The sequence below is a fragment of the Aotus nancymaae genome, unplaced genomic scaffold, assembly GCF_030222135.1.
Source record: "Aotus nancymaae isolate 86718 unplaced genomic scaffold, 86718_ANA_hifiasm-v0.15.2.pri h1tg000062l, whole genome shotgun sequence".
Taxonomy (NCBI): domain Eukaryota; kingdom Metazoa; phylum Chordata; class Mammalia; order Primates; family Aotidae; genus Aotus; species Aotus nancymaae.
Genome location: NW_026988476.1, coordinates 22,696,443 through 22,715,988, shown reverse-complemented (window position 1 = coordinate 22,715,988; position 19,546 = coordinate 22,696,443). Strand labels below are relative to the sequence as shown.

Here is a 19,546-nt window from a genome sequence, read left to right as displayed (position 1 = left end):
TAAAAAAAAAACTACAATTTTGGGCTTGAAATAATTGACTTTCAAAATTGTGTCTCTAGCATCCAGGGGCTTAATAGTTAATATTTCATTGATTACTGTCTTTTCATGATAGAGAGCAGAGCTAAGTACACTTAAGGAACAAAATTTACAAACATGAGTGAAAGCAATGTGGTCACACATTTAATATTTTTATTCTTTATAAGCCAATAGCTTTGATTCTTTCTAAATTTACTAAATATTGTGTATTTTAAGTATTCATATACTTAGGCATTTAAAAATACATATAGTTATATTTCTGTGTTTATATACTTTATGCCTACATACTTTAATAGTAAGAATATTAATATATTTATGAATACTTATACCTAAATATTATAATATTTGTATACTTAATTTTACACCAAATGCTCATATACTTTAATACTAAGCGAACATACTTATGAATACTTAAAATACGTGTTTTAATACCTATATATCTCATACTTATGTATTTAATTGATTGATTGATTGATTGACTGATGTGATCAGCTCACTGAAACGTCGGCCTCCTAGGCTCTATAGATTCTCCCGCCTTAGTCTCCTGAGTAGCTGGAATACAGGCATACATCACCATGCCTGGCTAATTTTTTTTTTTTTTTCTGTAGAGACAGGGTTTTGCCACATTGCCCTTGCTGGTCTCAAATTGCTGGACTCAAGTGCTCTACTTGCCTTGGCCTCCCAAAGTGCTCGGATTACAGACAGGCATGAGCTACTGCACCTGGCTATTTTATTTATTTGAAAGGATTTTTTTTTTTAGAGAGAGGACCTGGCTGTGTTGCCCAGGCTGGAGTGCAGTGGCATGATCATAGCTCACTGAAACCTTGAACTCCTGGACTCAAGCAGTTCTCCTACCTCGGGCTCCCAAGTAGCTGGGACTGCAGGTGCACACAGCCATGCCTGGCTAATTTTTAAATTTTTTGGAAGAAACCGGGTCTCCCTATGTTGGCCAAGCTGGTCTTAAATTCCAGACCTCAAGCGGTTCTCCCATCTTGGCCTTAGAAAGTACTGGGATTGCAAGAGTGAATCATTGCACCTGGCATACTTACATATTTAAATAATTTTAAAATAACTAATTTATGGACAATAATAGTTTTACCATGTCAAATTAAGAACTAAAATATATTACAATACATTAAATCATTTATGCACCTTAAATTTATTGAAATATATTAAAAATGTTCTGTTTTGAAATGCAAAGTGAATAACTTTTACAGAGAAAATGTACCTAAGGTGGTTTCTGAGTGAAATATTTTTGATTACAGAATTTCTACAAGTGTGAAAGAATTAGAAAACTTCAGGAACTTGTTACAAAATATTCATTAAAGAAAACAAGCTGAAATGTGCCTGTTTCTGGACAATGGAGGCCAAAGAGTGGAATTTTATTCAAAGGCATAATAGCAATGACAGTCTTAAGCCAAACATTTTATATAAAGTTGTTTTTGTAAAGGAGAATTATATTGTTTTAAGTAAACAAATTTTTAAAAATTGTGTTAAGTCTATGTATAATATGACCGTGAGTAAAAGTAATACTTTGATAATGTGGTACAAATTTTAAAGTTTAATATTGAATAAAGGGAGAATTATCAGATTCATATATGATAAAAGTAAGTGAATGTTCTAAGTCTCTCAAACTACCATTTTGTGTAATAAGATGTAATATAAATAAAACTATGTTAATGTGACAAGCATTTAATAGGAAGATGCTAAGGAGGTTCATGAATGACCCATAATTAACAACGTAGAATTTTTCAATACATTTAGCGTTGCCAGATTTAGCAAATAAAAATAAAGATTGCCCAGTTAGATTTGAATTTCAGATAAACAACTAGTTTTTTAATGTAAGTATGTTACATGGAATACCTGGAATTTAATAACTTATACTAAAAAATTATCTGTTTGAAATTCAAATTTAAGTGGGAGTCTTGTATTTTATCTGGCAATTTTAAAATACATTGGTATAAAACAAATCACTTTTAGAATTACACTGCTATTTTGATTGAGTTGTTTTTGTGTGTAGAAAGGTACAATAACAACTCAAAGGCACAGGAGATTTCTAAACATTGTGAAAAGTTGAATAGATTATATATTTATTCTCAAAATACTTTCCCTAATACTAAATAAAATTTTGGGAGCACTTTTTATTTTTATATAATTTTCAATTTACAGAAAAGTTTCGAAATTAAGTACAAAGAACTCTCTTACCCAGATTCACTAATTGTTCATATGCGCTTTATCTTTTATGTTTTTTCTGTACACGCAAACACACACAAGGTTTTCTTCAATCATTTGAAAGTCAGTTACAGGCATCTTGCCCCTTTAATCCTAAATACTTCAGGGTAATACTGAATAATTTCTAAAAATAATTTTCTTGGAAAAAAAAACCTCCTGCAGTTCTGGCACTATAATACCATAAGCCTTAGAATGAAGAATAATTTCAAGTTCCATTCTAAAGTTCTTTTTGAGTTTTGTTGCCCCTTTTATGCTTGATGTGTATAGTAATAGGGTAGGCTATTTATTTTATCAATTTTTTTTTTTTTTTTTTTTAAAGAGACAAGGTTTTGCTATGTTGCCCAGGCTGGACTTGAACTCCTGGGCTGGGCTGAAGTGATCTTCCCACCTCAGCCTCCCAAGTAGCTGGGAATACAGGTGCATGCCACCATACCTGGCTTAATTTTTGTTTTTTATACACGAAGTTCATTTCCATTGTCTCCCTAAAACTGAACTGTAATTTTAGGAGGGTTTCATTAGGGGAAGCTCTTCATTTATAAAACTATTTAAAGGGGTTTAGGAATTTATATCACATGGTAATTGTAGAGAAAAAGGAGCTATATACCTCAAAATCATGTGCCCTCTTTACATATGTCTTATCAGGTATAACATGTTGAAATGTCACATTACTAGTAGAGCAGGATTTATTTATATAGTGGTTAAGAAACATCAGTCTACACTGTTGTATACTTTTTCTTCTCTGTGTCCCTAAGGCCTGGTACAGTGCCAAGCACACTTAGTATCTAATAAATATTTGTTGGATGAATGTATATATTATGTATATGTATTCAGTATATTTTAAATGAATAATCACAGAAGTAAGTTTAACAATGTATCCTATTTTCCTTTGCCGCTTCATTTTCTCTAAGGCAGAAAAAGATAGACATTAACCCACTGATTAAGTCGTTCTTCTTGGAGACTCAAAAGACTGTAATCACTCTCTATAAAATACAGTAGTGGATTCAAATGGCCATTTTTTGTGTATCCCTCTCTCTCATTTTATGCCTTCCTTCAATTTTTTTTTTTTTTTTAAACAGTCAGTCTTTTTGGAGGAATATTCCTACTTCCACTTTGTCACCTTCCACCAGCTCCTTAACTGAAATCTGCCATTTGGCTCTAGTTCTTAACAACCCCTTCCTGTGAAGTCTAAAATCTTAATTCTAAATCCACAGTTTAGTTCACAAGCTATTATTTGACTTTTTTTTTCTGTATTTGACATTGTTGACGACCCCTACTTTAGAGATTCCCTTGATTTCTTATATTTTGCTCACTGCTGACCACCCCCGCCCCCCGACCCCCCTTTTGGCCTTGTTTATTCCTTAAATGTTATTCCTCAGACTTTCATTTATTCTCTCTTAATCATAACACCACTTCTCACGCTTGGGTAATTTCAATTTAGTGATTCCTAAATCCTTTAGCCAAACTCAATCCATCTGCCTGTTGCACTTTACTTGGTGGTTCCACAGACACCTTTTTGTGTCTTAAAACATTTATTCTCTCCAAAACTTACTCTAATGCCTCTGTTCCTTACTTGGGCTAATTTTAGAACCATTATATTCTAAGTTTTCTAGGCTAATGCCTCTCCTCTCCTTCCCCCTATCATTTAGTGTCTAAGTTCTGATTTTATCTCCACCTCTCTGATGCATCGCTATCTTTCATCTTCATTGCTATTATTAATACCTACAGTACTACACTAACCTGCCTCCTGTACCTAGCTGGTCTCCTCTCTGTTGCAACCCGATGTTAACAGACTAGGTTTTCTAGAAGCACTCTGACAATGTTACTCCCTGCTTAATACCCTTCAGTGACTTCAGGAACTTTCAGGAGAAAGCCAAACTCCTCTGTTTGATGTACAAGGTCTTATGTGTGATGTGCTTCCTCCACTGAATGTTCTGGTCAGACTCACAGTTTTTCAGAAGCCCCATATGGCCAGGCCTCCTGCCTTGGTAAATGCTGTACTCTTTGCCTCATGTGTGCTAGTCATCCTTCCCCACTTCAAAAATTCCTATGCATCTTGCAGGCCTGACATAAGCATCTCCTCTGTGAAATCTCCCTTGTTCCACTCAAGGAGAATCATCCAACTTCCTCTTTGTGTCACCACTGTAATTACAACCTACCTCTACTGTGTGTCACTTAAATTGTACTGTATTGTTTTATTTTTCAGAAGTCTTCTTTCCTAGAATGTGAGCTCATTAAGGGCAGGAAAAGGAACCTTTTTATTTTTTGCATCTCCACAGCATAGTTTTTGGCATATGAACGTTTAATAAACGTTTGTTGATTAAATTGCTTTTAAAGTGACATCTTTATTATATTAGAGGTCCTACCTTTATTCCAAATACTTTCACTCCCTTCACTTTAAAGCAAGGGTCAGTAGAGTCCCAAGGATTTGTACACTTGAGGGGGTCAATAAAGCTGTAATTGTATTCAATATTTGGTGTGGTTTTTGGTGGGTCATGAAAGGGGTCTATTCTGGATAAAAAGGAACTTCTTTCATGGGAAAAGTCATTAATGGCCACCCAAGTGAAATGATGAAAACAAATGAGGAATTTCTTGAATAATCAAAGAATACCTTTCCAGGATTATAAGGTAGACAAATGGATTCCTGTTTAAGATTCTAAGGGGAAGGAGAGAGGTGTTATAAGTTATTTCATACAACAATTTTTCTTAGCTTAATGTTTGAATAAATATGTACTAATAATGTATTGACATTTTAAACTCCATGGCACTTAATATCAAATTGGTATATAACATTAAGCGATACGACATCCAGATGTAAGTAATTATGAGATCACTAAAGGCAAACTATCATTTGTAACTCCTGATGTTTTTTCTTTTTTTTGTGGTAGCATTAGGTTCTTACCCTTATATGATAGAAACTTAATATAGTCCATTATGAGAGATGAAGAAAACCAGACCTCTAAAGAAAAGCACAAACACTTTTATTTTTAATAGTAGTGTTTTGTTACGATTTAGTGAAACAACAAATAAATACATTCATTGGCCACAGCTATACTTTTACAACCAGTTTGAAACTGATTATATAGCTGAGAAACACTGTTAAACAATAAAAAAGGCAGCTATGCATAAAAAAGCCACTTTAGCTATAAATTACATTTTCCATAAAACTACAACCAACTACAATGAGTGGTAAAAGTTTCAAAAATTAATGGCCACCCAAGTGAAATGATGAAAACAAATACTGCTAATCACTACAGAATTACACACGTAATAATGAAATTCACTTTTTAATCAATGAACATTAAGGTTTGATATTGTCATTATGTGCTTCAGTGCAGGATGAACAGGGAATCGGTAGCCCTTTGATTTTATAAACAACTCCTTTCGAGACCAAACTTAAAGTGCTCCTAGTGCTTTGGAATTTTTAAGCAAAGATTGGGCCAGAGTGTATCTTTGTCTTTGGTGATGTGTCAGATGTGTTTATGGACACAAATGCAAGAATTTGGGTAACCTAGTCAGTGATACGAATAAACTTACAAATCTCAAATTTGGAGCAATCAATCAACTTATGCAGCAGGAAGAACCAAGTTATTTTATCTGAAAATTAAAAAAAAGTAATCTTTGTTAATATGGTCAAATAGGAACATTACCGAGGGAAGCCTTACTAGAAAAACTTTATTATCTTGAACCCCAAGGATTAATAAAGGCAACATATCTTTTCAGACAGTTCTAGATGATTAGATACGTAACATTATTAGCAAAATAGCATTCTGAGAAGAAATCTAACAACTGAAGTTGCAATAAAAATGTACTGTTGTCACTGTTAATACCATGGTTAACTTTTTATACTATTAATTTTTAAATAATTTGGTTACAATGAGAGAACTTATAAACAAACTCAAAATAACGTAAGTGTATGCTTCTGATTGAATACAAAGTCATTTTGTATCATAAAAAGAAGAAATTGGCCCAGCGAGGTGGCTTACGCCTGTAATCCCAGCACTTTGGGAGGCCCAGGTGGGCAGATCATGAGGTCAAGAGATCAAGACCATCCTGGCCAATGTTGTGAAACCCCGTCTCTACTAAAAATACAAAAATTAGCTGGGTGTGATGGCATGTTCCTGTAGTCCCAGCTACTCAGGAGGCTGAGGCAGAAGAATCACTTGAACCCGGGAGGCAGAGGTTTCAGTGAGCCGAGAGCACGCCACTGTACTCCAGCCCGGGCGACAGAGTGAGAATTGGTCTCAAAAAATAAATAAATAAATTTGTCTGTGTACTGGCCTCCCAAAAGATCAAAAGCATTAGCAATTTCAGTTTTTCCTTAGGGTTTCAATCTAATGTTATACTTTTGTGAAGTTATTCTATCAGTTGTTAAAAAGTTGAAATACATTTTAACCAAGAGAGGAAATAGCATTGTAATCAAAGTATAAAACAGCAAAGGATAGTTGTATTAGTTCTAGTTCTGAAGAAATAGATGGCAGACAGTTGTAGTTAGTTGTCTTTGAGCATGTTGTGACAACTTCCCAATGTTGCTTGTTCCCTTGGCATTTGAGGTATTCAGCATCTACTTTCCATATAGACACTGGTACAAAGTGCATTTTAAAATTCTGTATTAGCCTACCATTTTCTTTTTTGTTTTTTAGATTCGGGATGGGACATTTAAGACAGTTTTAATATAATTTTAAAAGTATTCCAATATTGTTAGCCTGTGGTTTTATACTTAACCTAGTTTGTACATTTACTTAAATTTGCTCATTTAGTCTAATGCTGGAATTAATTTGAATTCAATTTAATTTGGCTTTTCCCATATACAAGATATAAAAATATGAAAATCATAGGAGGAATTATATGTCTCACAAAATATTGCACTTGAGTTCACTGCAATAATGTATCATGATTTCATTTACCTGAGGACAATCCTGATTTACTAGGTAAGACCAGCTATATCATGCTTCAGATAAATCAAATGCTTTTGAAAATATATTTATGTTTTAATTTAGAATTAAATATTTTGTGAATGATTCTTAAATGAATCTCTAAACTTGTTTAGTCCCAAGAAGTTTCTACCAACATCTCCCTATGCAAAAGTCACTATTGCTTTCTTCAAGTCATGCTTAAACTCCTACATATATCTCAATCGTATACAAAATAATTGACCAATTCTACTCCAAGTAGCCACACAATTTTCACTGGCATATTTTCCTCTTGAAATTGTGGCTCTCCAAAGAACATTGCTGGTCAGAACTAATGGATTACTACTATCATTTGTTTAAAATGATTGAATTTCAGTCGGCATTTTAAAATTATGCTTAAAAGAACTGTCTTCAATGATTACACATTTCAGAAGATTTTTATAAAGAATGATACATTTTTATGCCTTAACTCTGTGCACTGTTCATACTATAAAATTTTTATTAAGATTTCCATATAGAGCATACCATTGAATATACAGGCTTTGATTTTCATAGGAAAATTGCCTTCCAGTTTGGTGTACAATATAGTAGATTTCAGTGTGAACATTAGCATATGACTTTGGGGACTGCAGTGACTCTTTCAGAACAAAGATAAAAGTGCACATATGCATTTGATGTTCCAAAGTCAGGATTTTTGGAGGCCATCAAGTGCCTTAAGATGCAATCTCTCTTTTCTCCTACTCCAAACTTTCCATTTTACTTCATTTTACTATGTCAAAAATAACAGCTCTGTTCTTTACCAAACACAGCCAAACTTCCAGATTTTGTTTTCAGTTGCAACAGATAATGGAATGTTTATGTAGATGGAATTTGAACACAATGAATATACACATCCATGAAAAACAACTCAAGAATCATGACTTGGTGATGCTGTCAGTTTTGTGGTGTCACATATAAGCTATGATGATTGTTCAAATCTAAATTACTACAAGTAAAGAGCAGAGGAGCAGTATCTGTCATAGGTCCATTCAGGTGGGGAGTGACTGTGTAACTGTTGCTGCCACACCCAGCCATGGTGCCATACCAGCCCAAACTTTGCGAGTTTGGTAAACTGCAACAAAAAAAGGCAAAGAAGTCATAGGACTATGATCAAAATATAAGAAGTCACATTTGAATTTTTGGCATTTTCAATGAATTTTTTAATATAGTTAGCAATCAAATATACTGAAATATGTTCTTTGTCAAATAACATAATGCCTTTCTACAGGTTTAATGACTTTTATCTAATATCCTGGATTCTGTATCACATTATGTTACAAAAGAATGAATAAATGCCATCAGAAATGAAAAAACTTGATCGTCAGATGATAATAATAATGTAGTCCATATGTGTTAGGCTCTAAGGTATCTATGTATGTATATATGTATGCAGACACACATATACATTCACTTAATCCTCACAACCAACCTCTGAGATAGGTTCTATTATCCCTATCTTACAGATGAAAAACAGGCTCAAAAAACTGAGGTTATGTAACTTGTCCAGATGAAGTTAGGATTACAGAAAATGTCATATCAAGCTGAAAGCACTATATAGGTGTGCATTAAGCTTTTCTCCTTGTCCAAATCACAGCCAATAGTGTATTACTTAAGGACTTGAAATAGTTTTGAAACAAGGAGGGCATGGGAGATTTCCTATGGCAGTTAAGCGTCCCAAGAGTTTTATCTAGGGTTTCTCTGGATTTTGAATAGCACTGTGGCTCACGCATGTAATCCCAGCACTTTGGAAGGCCAAGGAGGGCAAATCACGAGGTCAAGAGATAGAGACCATCCTGGCCAACATGGTGAAACCCCGTCTCTACTAAAAATACAAAAATTAACTGGGCCTGGTGGCACACGCCTGTGGTCCCAGCTACTTGGGAGGCTGAGGCGGAAGAATCACTTGAACCCAGGAGGCGGAGGTTGCAGTGAGCCGAGATTGTGCCACTGCACTCCAGCCTGGCGACACATCAAGACTCATCTCAAAAAAAAAAAAAAAAAAAAAATTAGCCGGGCATGGTGGCACCTGCCTGTACTCCCAGCTACTCGGGAGGCTGAGGCAGGAGAATCGCTTGAACCCGGGAGGCGGAGGTTGCAGTAAGCCGAAACCAGAGCCCGGGCAACAGAGCAAGACTCCGTCTCATTAAAAAAAAAAAAAAACAAAAAAACGGAAACAGATACATAATCACTACAATAGTATTTCCTCCCACAAACAGCTCTGAACCAACGAAATTATATAAAATTATACCATTTTTGCTCAGAGGCATATAGGCTTTAAGTCAGATGGTAGTTACTGATAATGCAGGTCCCACCCTGGGTTTAACATCTGCTTTAAACTCCAATATTGCCAATCTTATTTATTGACATAGTACCACCAAATCACCTTTTTTCATATTTGGATTAAAGCTTAGATTTGTTTTTTTCAATCAGTTTCAATACTAATGCAGGTTAAGTGGCTTTGTTACATCTACCTTCCTTCTCTTGAACTTCCCAGTCTTGGCAGGTCATCATCACTATCATATCGTCTTGGATTGTCAAAAAAGTAGGCTCTGGAACTATAACTGTGACTATTTATCATGCCAGCAGGTGCCTGTGAACAAAGTATTAGATGGCATATGATGATTTTACTTTTCCACTAAGGAAGAATCTATAATAATTTTTAGTCTTAACCTTTGCCAAAAATAGAAAATCAATATAAATGTTCCATAATTTTAAAAAATAGGAGAACAAGCACTGGGGAATATTATGGTATCATACCAAATTCTGGTTTAATCTCTGTGCCCGGAAAAACAATACCACCGACCATGCTGGCACGTGTTCCCACAGAAAAAGGACCATTCCAAATACTATATACTCTTCTCCACTTATGTCTTCTACATGAGCCTGTAAATAGAGTATGGCAGAGAATTTTTACACCTGTTTAATATATAAGCAATCACCTCCACAGTTAACTTGTTTCAAGTCAGGTAAGATAAAAATGTATCAACTACAAGCACATAAACTCTAACATTTTCTGTTTTGTGGTTTCTCATGTAATGATACTTATCCTTTAAAGACATAAAATGCTTTCAAGTTACAAAGAATAAAAAGTGGTTAATTTTTTCAATGCATTCATTTATGACAATTTTAGCATACGGATAATAAGATGTGATCTCATATTTAGGCCTCATAATGACTTTTGAAGACATTACTGTTCCAGCTGCTCCACAGGCAAAATAACAGCACTTACCCTGATTTACACCTGTAGAAAAATGTAACATGTTAAGTCATTCAGCTCAGCTCTACTTAAAAAATGCTTTGGGACCTAATCTATATATTAAATTTGTTCCTATTCTATCAGATGTTGGGAGAGGGAAATGGAAAAGCGAGTAAAGAGAATCTGCCACAAGGAACCATATGTGAAAATTCTTTCACTTTAGAAAGGTAAATGAAAAATAATACTGCAGGATGCCTTAAATTCAGTACCAAGCTAAATTACTATAAAGATATGATGCATAGCTATGTCAAAATGTACATTTAGGAAGCAGATGGGAATGCTGGAAGGTTAAATATGCATAGCTAGAGTACTGGGAATTATAACAAATACCTGGACACCCAAGGAACTACGAATGCTCTCCCATTAATGAGACTGATAAAGCCAGATTTTTATGAAAGCCATTATTTAAACATCTAAACCTGAACCAAATATTAAGATTATATGCAGTTCTTGGGCAGTGATGAGTTACTTTCCTCCTAACAAATCAAAGACCACATTCACTGGCTAACAATAGGCAATTCATTTATCTAGAAATATTTGAATGCCATCATTAACAAAAATTAGTAAAATTGGCTTATGACCAAGAGGTTTGTGGCATTATTATTATGTACCAAAAAAAAAAAAAAGAGAGAGAGAGAGAGAAAATGCTCCTTTGGGAGAAGTTATCTGTGAAGAATGATTTCAAATGTCACACGTATATGTGACACTTGTGGTTTTTAAACACAAAGCTTTAAGTATGATTACTGACAGTAGACAGAGGTTCCATAAATGTGTTTGTAAGTCAAGCACTACAGTGTTCTCCTAGTTGAGGGTAAGTTAATTATCACATTGTTAAACTGGCAATATGTGATAGGTATTTACCTTATCTGAAAGATTATCCCAGCCATAATTAAATGGACTTTCTAATGTATCCTGAGATATGGTGACCACCACCAAATTGTAACAAGCTCTCGAAGAATAGAGAAGAATGACTACAGAGCCCACGACGACAGTCTGGCACAAAGACATACCCTAAAACAAATAAAAATCATCATCTTTAGTATTCTCCACATTTGTCATGACAAGCTATTCATGTACATACAATACGGTTACCTCTTGCAATGCACTCCTAGAAAGCATTAAGTGAGCACCTGTTGAAATAAACTCTTGATTATCTTGCTTTTCAATTCCAATTCCTAGGACTGCTTGTGTTTAATATGTGTAAATTAATATGTGTAAGTTCTTTGCCAACTTGCCAAACAGCTGGAGGAATTTGTTCTGCCAAGGTTACCTTATAATATATGAATAAACAAGTTGGCAAAAGATCTGAACTTTAATTGATGTTAATCAAAGAGGTAGTCATAATGAGAAAAGAATGGAAAGTAGAAGCATTAGTCCATTTGATACACTTAATTTCTGATACAAAATTAGAATAGAGATAAGAGTTCCTATGCTATTTGCTTTCATTCTTTTAGATTCAATTAGAGAGTGGTTGCTAGTCCCCTACTGATGACATAATGTTTGTGGCAAATGTTCTGGGCACCCACATGTACTTTCAAATTCATAAAATTTTAAGACCATGGCTTTCACCATTTCCCTTAATATAAAAAGTCCTTCCAACTTAGTGGTTCTCAATTGGAGTGTGTATATTGGAGAGGGGTGTGGTAGTTACCTCTTGCAGAGATTCTTAACCTAGGGTCTGTATTTCAATACAATCCATTTTCTTTACAATCCTATGTATTTTATGCATTAAAAGCATTATTTTGAGAGGTTACATCCTTGCCAAAGAGTTCCACTGTACAGAAACACCCAATATAGTGTTTTGGAAATTTGTGTTTGGTTGTCAAAATGATTAAGGGGCAATCATGGCATTTAGTGCACAGGGTCCGGGGATGCTAGATGACTTGCAAGTCATAGGAGTATCCTCCACATAAAATAATTGTCCTCTGGCTTTCATAACTTTAGAATGTCCTCCTGGACACTCATGAAGATGAAACACCTGTTTATAATTACCTGAGTCAGAACCTAATTCTGTTTTGAATATAAACAAAGTATATGTTTGCATAGTTTAAATAGATGCCAAAATTTCCAGAAACACATAGAATATGTAAATTGAAGGAAATTTGTACTTCGTTTTTTTCAGAATTTTATCAGTTGTTCAAATATTTCAGAAAATGATGACATTGACAGCAATATTGCTTGTGGTATACAAGTGACCCATGCAACACACCTGTAACAGTCTGCATTTGTAGCTGCCCCATTCATTGGTTTCTATGTCTAAATACAAACATCTACTACATTATGCTCCAAAAGTAACATATCAAAATATTTATTAACTACTCTCCTTTTATTTCCTCTTTATGTTACAATTTAGGCAATTACACTGAATTTTACATGTGTAGGTAGGTTAAAATCCATTAATTTCAGGATAGAAACAAGTAATTAAAAATGTTTGTTATTAGAACTGCACTGGATCTTGCAGGGCTCTTGCAGGGTTGAGAACCATTATTATAACTAACTTCCTCAGAACAACTCATTTTCAAGGTATTTGAAAAGAAAGAACTAAAAGATACCCTGAAAAATATTGGGATAGTAGCATAGTACCTTCTTTGAGCTAACACACTACCATCACAAAAGTATGTGTAAAAATAAAACTAGCAAAATTTAAAAATTAATGCTAAAATTTTCTACAATATGCTATTTTATTTTTGTGAATCCAAAAAGTTAATAAAAAAGTTAATTTAAAACCAACCTAATTTTAAGATCCAATTTTAGAAGTAAAGTATTATTAAAGAAAAGTAATGAAACAAGAACAAGAAAACAGAATGCTATAAGAATTACCATCCTCAAAAATAACTGCAAAAGTTTATATGTACTGCTTTGAGAAATAAGACAATTGTTCAGAAAGAAACATGCTATAAAACAGAGACTCTGTTTAAATTTGTAAATACTATGGAAACTTTCAAAAAAAAGATTGTGAGAAACGAGCAAAGAATCAATAATACCGAAGCAATTAATACAACAAACAAAACCTCTAATCAAATTACATACATAAAACAATGAAGACACCCATTAATTTAGAAAACAAAAGATTCACCCCACAAAATACAGGATTACAAAATGAAAAATAAGGATCAAGCAACGTGGAAAGTGTTATCAAAAGTTGAAGAAAACCTTCCTAAAATAGAGTCAGAACAAACAATTCAACTCAGGAGAAATGCTCAAGGAATGATTTTCCTTTAGGTCTCTGACACCTACATAATACATTTTAAGAAATTCCACACCTGATAAGTGAAAAAGACTTACACCTCACTCCTAAACACTTCAGTATACATAACATTAATAGAGTTCAATAGTTGTTTACAGGGACTCTTAGAACGCAGATATGCAGAAACCTTTACTATTCATTGAGTTTTGACAAATGTATACAACTGTGTAACCTAAATCTCCACCAAAATATAGATCATCATTCCAGAAAGTTCCCTCACACCCCTTCCCAACAACCAAACACCAAACACAAATACTTCCCTGCTTTTGTTTTTACAACTTAGTTCTACCTGCTCTAGAAGTTCATGTAAGTGGCATCATAGAATATGAACTCTTGTATGTTTCATTCACTCTGCAGAATGTTTTTGAGATTCATCCATATTTTTGGATCATCTATTAGGATTTAGTTGTTCTTATTGCTGAGAGGATAATTACAGTGACCAGCTCTTCCTGATTTGCTTAGGAGTTTTCTGGTTTTAGCACTTGAAGTCCCACATACTGGAAAACTCTGACCCAGGCAAATTGAGACAGTTAATCACACTAATTCCACTTTGTGATTATATGAGTTTGTTTATGTAACAGTTTAACCATTTTTCTGTTGATAGCATCTATGAACATTCTTGTACAAATCTTTTTGTGGATATATGTTTTCATCTTTTTTGGGTAACTACCTAAGAGTGGAATTTCTGGGTCATATGGTGGTGTAAGTTCGGCTGTATAAGAAATTGACAAATCTTTTCCCAAAATGGATGTATGATTTTATACTTCCAACAAAGTATGAGTTTCAGTTGCTCCACTCAACTGTCCAATTCTAGGCCTCATGCGGATTGTCAGTCTCTTTAGCCATGCTGGAAGATGTGTAGTAATATCTCATTTTGGTTTGAATTTGCATTTCCCTGATGACTAATAATACTGTGTTATTGAGCATTTATCTTCTTTGTGAAGAATCTATTCAAATCTTTTGGGCACTTCCGAACTGTGTTGTCTTTTTAAATCAATGAGTTGTGGGAGATCTTTATCTATCTGACAATCAACTTGTCAGATATATGTATTGCAAACATTTTCTTGAAGTCTGTGGCTTGCCTTTGCATTTTCTTAGTCTTGCCTTTTGATGAGAAATTTTATTTTATTCTATTTTTTTATTTTTTGTTTTTGAGACACAGTCTCCCTCTGTCACCCAGGCTGGAGTGCAGTGGCACAATCTTGGCCCACTGCAGCCCCTGCTGCCTGGGTTCAAGTGATTCTCCTGCCTCAGCCTCCTGAGTAGTTGGGATTACAGGTGCCTGCCACCACGTCCTGCAAATTTTTGTATTTTTAGTAGAGACAGGTTTTTACCATGTTGGCCAAGCTGGTCTCGAATTCCTGACCTCAAGTGATCTGCCCACGTTGGCATCCCAAAGTGCTGGGATTACAGGTATGAGCCACTGTGCCCAGTCTGACGAGAAAATTTAAATTTTAATTAATTCTAATTTATCAACTTATTTTTTCGTGGTTATTACTTTTTATTGCTCCTCTAAGAAATCTGCCACAACCACCCTGCTTTCCTTTGGAACTTAACTTTTTAAAATTTACATCTAGGTCTATATTCCATTTTGAAATAATTTTTGTGTATGGTATGAAACGGAGTTAGAGGTTTATCTTATTCCATATGGATATCGAGTTGCTCCAGCACCACTAGTTAAAAAAATTCCTGGCTGTATTGGATTGCTTTACCATCTTTGTCAAAAATCAATAAACCACATTAAGTATAGATTGATTTCTAAGCTCTCATTCTGTTCTAGTAATCTGTATTTCTTATGCCAGTAGCACACTGTCTTAATTATTGTAGCTTTATATCAAGTTTCAACATCATGTAGTATGAACCCCTTTCATTTTCAGGGTTACTTTCTGCAGTGTTCAATACAGTAGTCACTAGCCACATGAGTATTTACATTTAAATTAAAAGATCAGTTCCTGTTGCTCTAACCACTTTGTAAGTGCTCAACAGTCACATTTGGCTAGCTACAATACTGAACAGTACAGCTACAGAATATTATCATCAACACAGAAAGTTCTATAGGAAAGCACTACTTTATTGATTGTTCACTGACTGACTGAGACAGAGTCTTACTCTATCACCAGGCTGGAGTGCAGTGGTGTGATCTTGGCTCACTGCAACCTCCGACTCCTGGGTTCAAGCAATTCTCTTGCCTCAGCCTCCCAAATAGCTGGGATTACAAGCATGTGCTACCATGCTCAGCTAATTTTTGTATTTTTAGTAGAGATGGGGTTTCACCCTGTTGGCCAGGATGGTCTTGATCTCCTGACCTCGTGATCCACTCACCTTGGCCTCCCAAAGTGCTGGGATTACAGGTGTGAGCCACCGTGTCCCAGCCAGCACTACTTTAAATATTTAGATCATCTGTACTGTTGTACAAATTTTGGAATCAACTTGTCAATTTCTTTTTAAACCACTTTATTTAAGTATGAGTGACGTGAAAAGCTGTACATACTTACTGTTTACCACTTGGTGAATTGGCCAACTTGTCAGTTTCAATTTTTTAATTTTTCTTTATTTATTTATCTTTGAGGGTTTCACTCTGTCATCTAGACTGAAGTGCTGTGGTAGCTCACTGCAGCCTTGACCTCCTGGGCTCAAGGGATCCTCTTACCTCTGTTCCCCAAGTAACTGGGACTATAGGTGTACACCACCACGTCTGGCTATTTTAAAAATTTTTTTGTAGAAATAGCATCTCACTACATTTCCAAGGCTGGTCTTGAACTCCTGGGCCAAAGTGATTCTCCCAACGAGGCCTCCCAAAGTGTTGGGATTACAGATTTGACCCACCACATCTGGCCCAATTTCCTTTTTCTAAAAATAGCTTGCTAAAATTATGATTTGGTTTGCAATGAATTTATAGATCCATTAGGGAAGAACTGCCATCTTAACGATACTGCATCTTCTAATCCACAAATATGGTATATCTCTTCCCTAATTTTAGATCTTCTTTGGCTTTTCCTAGCAGGATTTTGTAGTTTTTAGTATACAGATATTGCTTGCTTTTTGGAAAATTTATTCATAAATATCTTTTTTTGGGCTATTGTAAATGGTATTCATTTAAATTTTATGTTCCAACTGATTCTTCCTGTTTTATATAAAAATACAATGTATTTTTGTATTTTGACCTTCTATTCTGAGAACTTGCTAAATTCACTCATTGTAATTGTTTAGATTCCTTAAGATGTTCTCCTTAAACAATTGTTATCTGTAATTAGAGACAGTTTTACTTCTTAATTCCCAATATTTTACCTTTTGTTATCTTTTTCTTGCCTTATTGGAATACTGAATAAAAATGGTGAGAGTTGACATTTTTGCTTTGTTGCCTATCTTAGGGACAGAATATTCAATACTTACGTAAGATATTGGTTTTAGGTTTTTTAATAGATGCCTTTTATGAAACTGAAGGACTTTCCTTTTCTTCTATTCTCTATTAGCTGGGAGTGCAGTGGCATTCCATTTTTTTTTTTTTTAATCATGAAGGGTACTAAATTTTGTCAAATATCTTTTCATTGAAATCATTGTTATTTTTTCTCTTTTAACGTAGTGAATTACACTGATTTTCAAAAGTTAAACCAATGCTGGACTCCTAGGATAAACATCTCTTGGTCACAACAAATTATCCTTTTTATATGTTGATTCGATTTTCTCTCTAAGTATTAGGGATGCTAGTCTGTAAGCTTTAACGTATAGCCATCTCTGAGTATCCATGAATTGGTCTCAAGACCCCCTGTGGATACCAAAGTCCACAGATATTCAAGTCTCTTATGTAAAATGGTATAGTACTTACAAATAATGTGCACATCCTACTGTATACTTTATATGAACTCTAGATTACTTATAATACCTAATAGAGTGAAAATGCTATGGAAATAGTTATTCTGTATTGTTTTTTAAAAGTTGTATTATTTGTATTGTTACTTTGTATTTAATTTTTTTTTCCTCTTTTTTTGAAACAGTATTGCTCTGTCACCAGGCTGGAGTGCAGTGATCAGCTCATTGCAACCTCCACCTCCTGGGTTCAAGCAATTCTCCTGCCTCAGCCTTCAGAGTAGCTGGGACTACAGGCACTTGCCACCATGCTCAGCTTATTTTTGTATTTTTAGTAGAGACGGGGTTTAACCATGTTGGCCAGGATGCTCTCGATCTCTTGACCTCGTGATCTGCCCACCGTGGCCTCCCAAAGTGCTGGGATTATAGGCGTGAACCACCGCGCCTGGCCACATTTATTTAATATTTTCTATCCAAGGTTGGTTGAATCTATGGATGCAGAATCTGTGAATACAGAGGACTGCCTGTATTTTGTAATAACTTTGTCAAGTTTTAGCATCAGGTAATGCTGGCCTAATAAAACCTGGTAAGAAGTGTTCTTCCCTCCTCTATTTTCTGAGAGTCTGTATATTATTGGTGTTACTTCTTCTTTAAATACTTGATGAATTAACCAGCAAAATCATCTGGGTCTGGAGTTTTGAGAAATTTTTGGTAACAACTTTAATTTCTTTAATAACTAGGAGTTTACTTAGATTATAAAATCTAACATAAAATACAATTTCATCTTTTATCAATTCAAAGTTGTATTTTTAAAAGAACTTGTCCATTTCATCTCAGTTCTCAAATTTACCAGTAGAGTTGTTTATATATCCTCGTCTTTTAATGTGTACAAGATGTATAGTGATATTCCCTCTTTCATTCATAACACTGGCAATTTGTATTTTCACTGTTTTCTTTTCCTGTAGATCAAATTTGTTGATGTTTGTTTTTTTTTTTCATTTCATTGATTTCTATCTTTATTATTTGTTTTTTTTTTTTTTTGAGACAGTCTATGGCTCAAATTTTCCTGTAGATCAAATTTGTTGATGTTTCTCCATTTTTTGTTTTCTATTTCATTGATTTCTATTTTTATTATTTCAGTTCTTTTTTTTTTTTTGAGACAGTATCTGTTGCCTAGGATGAAGTGCAGTGTCATGATCTCAGCTCACTGCAACCTCTGCCTCCCATGATCCAGCTATCTTCTCACTTCCACTTCCCGAGCAGCTGGGACTACAGGTGCACACCACCACACCTGGCTAATTTTATATTTTTTGTAGAGATGCAGTTTCACCATATTTCCCAGGCTGGTCTCAAACTCCTGAGTTCAAACTCTCTGTCTACCTCAGCCTACCAAGGCCACTATGCCTGGCCTATTTCAGTTCTATTAGTTACTTTGTGCTTATTTTTTCCTACTCCACACACTCCCACTACCATTTCTAAGGCAGAAACTTGGGTCACTCATTTTATATCTTTATTTTCTAACATATTATTTAAAGCTATGCTTTTCCCTTCAAGTTCAATTTTTACTGCATTCCACAAATTGATGTATTTTATTTCATTATCTTTCACTTTGAAATATTTTCTAATTTCCCTTCTTGTTCCTGTTTTTAACCCATGGGTTATTTAGAATTGTGCTCACACCTACATGGAAACACAAGAATATGTATACCATGAAGATTTATTTTACAATATTTAATAATTTTTTTCAAAAACTTTAAAAAATTTAATTTGAAAGAAAACTGATTTTAGAATTTAATATTTTACCCTAAAATAAAAAATTATATATATTTTCATATTTAAAAATTGATCATTAGCTTAGAAATGGGAGAATTATTAGTTAGTGGATACAGAGTTTCAGTATGGGATGAGAAAAACATTCTGAAAATGAACAGTGGTGACAGTTGCACAACAATATGAAGGTACTTAATGACACAGAACTATACTTGACACTGACTATACTTAATGGTTAAAATGGTAAAT

The 19,546-nt window shown here is 34.5% G+C and overlaps 2 protein-coding genes across 3 annotated transcripts in view; one reads left to right on the top strand and one right to left on the bottom strand.

Annotated features, from left to right (window-relative positions):
* The window catches only part of ERO1A (endoplasmic reticulum oxidoreductase 1 alpha), a 57,941-nt gene extending 53,206 nt beyond the window's left edge, over window positions 1–4,735 (top strand). For both annotated transcript variants that reach the window (XM_064365873.1, XM_064365872.1), the window contains one exon: window positions 1,302–4,735. In XM_064365873.1, coding sequence (XP_064221943.1) covers window positions 1,302–1,362 — 61 coding nt within the window. In that variant the 3' untranslated portion in view covers window positions 1,363–4,735. The remainder of the gene's footprint in view (window positions 1–1,301) is intronic.
* A 490-nt stretch (window positions 4,736–5,225) lies between these two features.
* Window positions 5,226–19,546, bottom strand: part of GPR137C (G protein-coupled receptor 137C) — an 82,821-nt gene continuing 68,500 nt past the window's right edge. Inside the window, exons 4-7 of the mRNA XM_012451044.2 lie at window positions 11,335–11,484; window positions 9,975–10,100; window positions 9,689–9,807; window positions 5,226–8,289 (exon numbers count right to left, since the gene is read on the bottom strand). Coding sequence (XP_012306467.1) covers window positions 8,112–8,289; window positions 9,689–9,807; window positions 9,975–10,100; window positions 11,335–11,484 — 573 coding nt within the window. The 3' untranslated portion in view covers window positions 5,226–8,111. The remainder of the gene's footprint in view (window positions 8,290–9,688; window positions 9,808–9,974; window positions 10,101–11,334; window positions 11,485–19,546) is intronic.